The 6,000-nt window shown below is 35.4% G+C and overlaps 1 protein-coding gene across 8 annotated transcripts in view; it reads right to left on the bottom strand.

Annotated features, from left to right (window-relative positions):
• Positions 1-6,000, bottom strand: part of PHC3 (polyhomeotic homolog 3) — a 78,663-nt gene that overhangs the window by 36,855 nt on the left and 35,808 nt on the right. For 6 of the 8 annotated variants that reach the window (XR_009402511.1, XM_059391567.1, XM_059391570.1 and 3 more), the window contains 2 exons: positions 1,733-2,604; positions 1,393-1,440 (listed from right to left, as the gene is read on the bottom strand). Coding sequence is in view for 7 of the 8 variants with exons in the window: in XM_059391567.1 (XP_059247550.1) it covers positions 1,393-1,440; positions 1,733-2,604 (920 nt within the window). In the remaining variant the exon portion in view is untranslated. The remainder of the gene's footprint in view (positions 1-1,392; positions 1,441-1,732; positions 2,605-6,000) is intronic. The other 2 variants (XM_059391569.1, XM_059391573.1) reach the window with 1 other exon arrangement.

Raw genomic sequence — 6,000 nt, 5'->3', positions numbered from 1 at the left:
AAAATAAAATAAAATAAAAGAAGACAGCAAGAACTACCAAGACCTCAAATTTTTTAGCCTTAATGTCTTATTATGTTGGTATTCCTATCCCAAATATGTTCCTCCAAAGTTTCCCCTAATAAAAACAATTGGAAAATTAGAAAGCATCTAAGAAATTTTACTTTTTACTTATTAAAACCCAAATCACAGAGCGAGAAAGAATATAAATTTAAAATTTCTTAGAAATTACTGTACACTTGGAAGCCTATGTTTTATATTAAAATATTCATTGTAAATTCTTCAAAAATCTAAAAAAAGATACATGAGAAATCAATGACAAACTTATTTCTAGATGCCTATTATTTCTATTGAGCTGTTTTTAATAAAGGTAAATTAGAAGTGGAAGTCAATTTCTTTATGCCTATTAACATCAATGGGGATGATAAGAATAAAGAATTTATAAATTTGCATCCTGAAAACTAAAATGTTTCCCATTAAGGAACAGACTTTAAGACTCCTTTCCTTTCTGAATTAATGATTATTAGTTTCAAGTGATAAAATCTTTTCAGGGAAATCTGATATGAAACTTCTTTGGGAAGACTATTTTCCTCAATTATAAATTCATTATTAATTTGAGCATTCTGCCCAAACATTTAGAGACCTTATTTCAATTTTTATTGTAAATTATTTTACAAATTTGAAGTCTTTTAGACAATGTTTATTTATTTATTTTTTTAAAGATTTTATTTATTTATTTGACAGAGATCACAAGCAGGCAGAGAGAGAGGGGAGGAAGCAGGCTCCCTGCGGAGCAGAGAGCCCGATGCCGGGGCTTGATCCCAGGACTCTGGGATCATGACCTGAGCAGAAGGCAGAGGCTTTAACCCACTGAGCCACCCAGGCGCCCCATAGACAATGTTTAAAAAAAACATTCCTCAAGCTAATTTTCTTTTCCAGTCAACATATACCATTGCTAGAGGTTTATTCTGATAAATTTCACCATGATCTCAATTATTCAGAACTTTTATTCCTCCCAATTGATTTTTTTCATCCTCAGTATTCAATTTATCCACTCAGTATTTTTTAGCTTTTTAAATGAGAAACATTTAAAGTATATCTCTTCTCTTCATAGAAATTTAAAAATCAGAAGTTTAATAATTCTAAAAGATGGGCTACAGTTAATGTTTTTCACAAAGCTGCATTCTCTCCTGGAGTAAATGTCTTTTCCACAAAATTTAATTACATAATATAATTTTACCCCAAAATTACATCATACAAGCATACCTCTACCTTGAAACCAAAGCCCATAAAGGCCCAGGACTTCAGAATGCACACAACCAAAAAGGTTAGGTAGATAAACCATACGTTTAAGAACATACAAGCCAACAGAAGGGATCTATGAAGGATAATCACCTTAAGAGAAAAAACTTTGTGCAGATGACACTGGTTCAAATGCATTCCCTTGGGGAAAAAAAATCAACTCTGTAAAGATAGCAGATGGATTTGTTTAAATAGTAATAAAATTAACGAGGGACTTTAATAACCATCACAAATTATCAAGCATGCAACCATACTAAAACAAATGGCATTTTTTTTTTTTGCCCATACAGCATGTTTGTCAGACACTGACAAATGGAAATTTCAAGCTTTTTAAATTCAAAGGCATTTAGATCTAGCAATATAACATAACGTGGGAGAAAATAGTTTTTACTCTCAGTTCAGCAAGAAAGTCAAAGAGCTTCCAAGGGCTTACCACTGGTGGATCAACAGGTGCTGGTGGTTGTACTTGTAGGTTTACCGCAACAGTCTGTGGAGGAGGAAGAGTCTGAAATGGCAACTGGACCAAAGCTTCTGCAGCTGGAAGCTCCTCTTCTGACACCAAAGCATTCTGCACCAAAACCTGGCCCTGGGATAGAATTTCAGGCTGCACTTGTAAAGACTGCATAGACTGCAAGGGCAGTGGTGGAATCTGAGCTGGAGGAGATGCCGACATCTGCGGAGGGGTTGCAATTGGGATTGGAGAGGACTGCAGGGTTGAATACTGCTGGTGTGATGTTGGAGACACAATCTGCTGACCTGGGGACACCAAAGCGGACTGCTGAACTGGGCCAATGTGCACAACAGGGGAAGCTGGAAGTGGAAGATGGGATGGAAGATTCAGCTGTGCTGTAGGCTGCACCTGATTAGCAGTGGATTGCTGCAGGTTTGGCCCTGGCTGGAGAGCCGAGGACACAAGAGAGTGTGGCTGAATAAGGGCCTGTGGATGGATAATTATAGTAGGAGACTGACTTGGAGAATGAGGCGGCGGGGGAGACACCACTACAGACTGCTGTGCTGACTGTGACTGGCTAGGAGACATTGTCAAAGGAGGGGGATGGCTCTGAATTGGCGAACAATGCTGTGACTGGGCATTACTAGGAGCTGGAGGAAGGCCATGGTTTTGGAGTGGCATACAGTGCTGGGATGGGGGTGGGTCTTGAGTTGGATTTTGAAGTGTGATTGGCTGAATTTGCTGTTGCTGCTGCTGTAATATCAGCTGATGATGGGAAACCTTGGGAGGTGGTGAATGAAGAGGAATCTGCTGATGTTTTATTAGAGGATGAGGCTGAATTGGAGGATATGAAGCTGTGAGAGAAAAAAATGACAATTAGTATTTTTTTCCAAAAATAGCCTAGAAATTTATAAACAAATATAAAAGAGGAAAGTTTTCACATCAGAAGGTCTTAATCACCAAAAGTCTATTACAAGTCTTCCCAACAAGAGTGATTTGAAAATATGACAAAAACAACTTTTCCTTGGAAAACTATTAAGATTTCATGAAACAGACAATAGCTGTGATAAGCCCCAAAAGAAAAAACGGCCTAAAACAACTGATTCATACATCTGAAATATACACGATTCATTCTTATTAAATTATTAAATATACACAATTTATTCTTATTAAATTTATTCTTATTGAAGTTACCAGAAAATCTGCATTAACTTTAAACAAAGTTTATCTGAATTCCTTCTCTGGGGAGAAGAGAAGTATCCCAGAACAAATATAAGATCTATAAAAATAACTTCAAAATCATAAAAATGCAGTATCAAAATTCATAAAATAAAGGTCTCATATCTTTCTAGCCTATGTCTAAATAGTCTTCCAACTAACAGCCAATGTAATTATTTATAAAGGTTCCCAAGTAAGTTTCCAAATTTGAGCCAAGATGAAAAGTTGGTATTATTGGACCCAGGAACAGAAAATGTTTTGTATAACAAGTTAATTTAGCTAAGCAAAACACATGTGTGAATTCTACAGCACTGCTGAATAATCACTTTAACTAAGAAATAAAATTTCCAGGGCAATTCCAAACCCAGGACAACACTAGTTTGGCAGCAATAAGTTCATGCTGTCTAAATAAAGGATTTTGTTTCACTTCCCTCCTGCCCCACCCAAAAAAAAAAACAAAAACAAAAACAACAAAAAAACCTTACAGTAATCTATAAAAGACAGCATCCGTTTTTTTTTTTTCCCCCACAGAGGAGTCACTCATAACAGGGACAATATATATAAGAATTAGCAAAATCAAGTAGTAAATAGTTGTCCATTATCATGCCTCTTCTGCACACTAGTTCGTATGTTTACGCAAAGGGAGGTGCTGGTGAAACCCTCTCTAAAAATAAATGGAAATGGGGTTCACTAGAAGATAAACTGAAAAGATGTCTTAATATCATACAAAGGCTGTATGCATTTAAAATAGGTCTAAAGAGAGGGCAAAACTTTCTTAATCTCAGAATGTTAAGATAAAGGCTGTAACATCTTACATCTACTAACCACATTTGTGACAAAGGCCTTATAAAAATTATAACAACTTTTTAACATTGTTGCATTTGCTTAGTTATCATTTAAAATTGGGGGGGGGAACTTTTAAGGAAATTAACATCTGATTAACATCTCAAAACACAGGCACTTAAAAGGTTCAAAAAATATCCACCAATTCTGGGATGCCTGGGTGGCTCAGTTGGTTAAGCCGCTGCCTTCGGCTCAGGTCATGATCCCAGCGTCCTGGGATTGAGTCCCACATCGGGCTCCTTGCTCAGCAGGGAGCCTGCTTCTCCCTCTCCCTCTGCTGCCATTCCATCTGCCTGCGCTGGCTCTCTCCCTCTCTCTCTCTGACAAATAAATAAAATCTTTAAAAAAAAAAAAAATCCACCAATTCTACTTTTTAAAAAATAGAGATTCATTCTAAACTTTCACCTAAAGTAATTTTCGCATAACTAGACTAGCACTTCAAACTAAGACTGAAAATTTTATGCCAGCACTTTATAAATGTGTTGATAAGGACTCTACACTACAGGGCATTCAATTAAAATCTCAGAATCCTAGAGTGCCTTTTCTTCAAAGGCTCAAGGTGCTTTCACATTTCTCTCATTTGTTCTCACAAAATGCCTGTGGAATAGGTAAGTATTATTTTTCCTCTTTTACATAAGGGGAAATAGAGGTTTTGCCATCGTAACAGCAAACAGCCACTTTAATTCAATTTTTAAAGTTATAACTAAAATACCACATTCTTGATGCACAATGGGTAACACATTTATGGAATAAAAGTTCCTTCTCGGTTCTAGTTAGTAAGCAATCTTTTTTTATACTCTAGAACTGGTAATTTAATAGTATTCAATTAACACTTTTACCTAAATGAGGCTTTTCTTTGATCAGAAATCAAAGTGAATCTATATATTTTATATTAGTCCCTAAGCCCAAGTGACAAGAAAATAGAGAATAATTGTAAGGCTATCTGAAACAATACTTCTGTATAAGAAAAGCCCTAGTGCTCTCGAGAATACCATGTTCGTTAACTTCTCCAATTTTAATAAACTTTTTATTATTTCAGGATGGCCTTTATTTGGAGAATTAATGATTGGCATCATCTCTCACATATATAGAGCTCTTTATATAATTACTTACAGTTAAATATATTATTAAATAATTATATATTATTGTAAATTATTAAACACATTACTTTACTAAGTAGTTACAACAACCTTATGAGGTAGACAGGGTGCTACATTAATCCAATATATTACTGGAGAAGGAACTGGCCAGTTAAGTGTATTGCCTCAAATCACCCAGCTATTGAGAAAATTTTATGCAGCCCTGGGTGTAAAAGAACCCAGAATCCCTAGCTGAGTCTGGGTTCCTATTATGGATTGAATGTTTGAGTGCCCAAAAATGCATATGTTGAAACCCTAAATCTCCTGTGACTACATTTGGTAATGGGGCCTCTATGGAAGTAATTAAGGTTAAATGAGGTCAGAAGGGTGGGGCCCTTACAAGAAGAGCAAAAAGCTCACTATCCTCTCTCCCACCACTCAGATGAAAGACCATGTGAGGACACAGCAAGAAGGCAGCCATCTGCAAGCCTTTAAAAGAGCTCTCACCAAAAATAAACACTGCCAGACCTTGATCTTGGGTTTTTCAGCCTCCAGAACTGAGAAAATAATGTTCTACTGTTTAAGCCACCTAGTCTATGATATCCTTTATGGCAGCCTGAGCAGACTAGCATAGGCTTTTCACTACATATTAAATTAATGTTTACAAAAAGTTTGGTATATATTTTTTCTAACTGATGTCATAAAAGCTCTAAAAACTGCTATAAAAACTTAAACTCGAATGCAGTTAGTGATAATTTCCAGTCATATGGTTAAAATTCACCTTTATTTTATATATTAAAAATAGATAAACTATCAAGTGAGAGCTACAAATTCAAGAAGAAATGAAGAAAACCAAATGGTTTTAACATCTTAGAAATAAATATAAAGAAACAATAACCATATCCATTATAATAATTATTAGTCTATGCTACAGTAGAATACCAGTAGATTTTTTTCAAATTTGAAAGTGACCTATATAAATAAGCATTTTCTAACTGAGGAACAGGATAAATTACCAAGAATCTCAAAAACAACAACAACAAAAAAAAAAAAAAAAAAAAAAACTCTTAACTTCAGACTAACTTCTCACCAACATGAGCAGAAAATCTA

The sequence above is a fragment of the Mustela nigripes genome, chromosome 2 (genome assembly GCF_022355385.1).
Source record: "Mustela nigripes isolate SB6536 chromosome 2, MUSNIG.SB6536, whole genome shotgun sequence".
NCBI classification, from domain to species: domain Eukaryota; kingdom Metazoa; phylum Chordata; class Mammalia; order Carnivora; family Mustelidae; genus Mustela; species Mustela nigripes.
The sequence above is the reverse complement of the archived record's forward strand: the minus strand, read 5'-3'. Positions and strand labels throughout refer to the sequence as shown.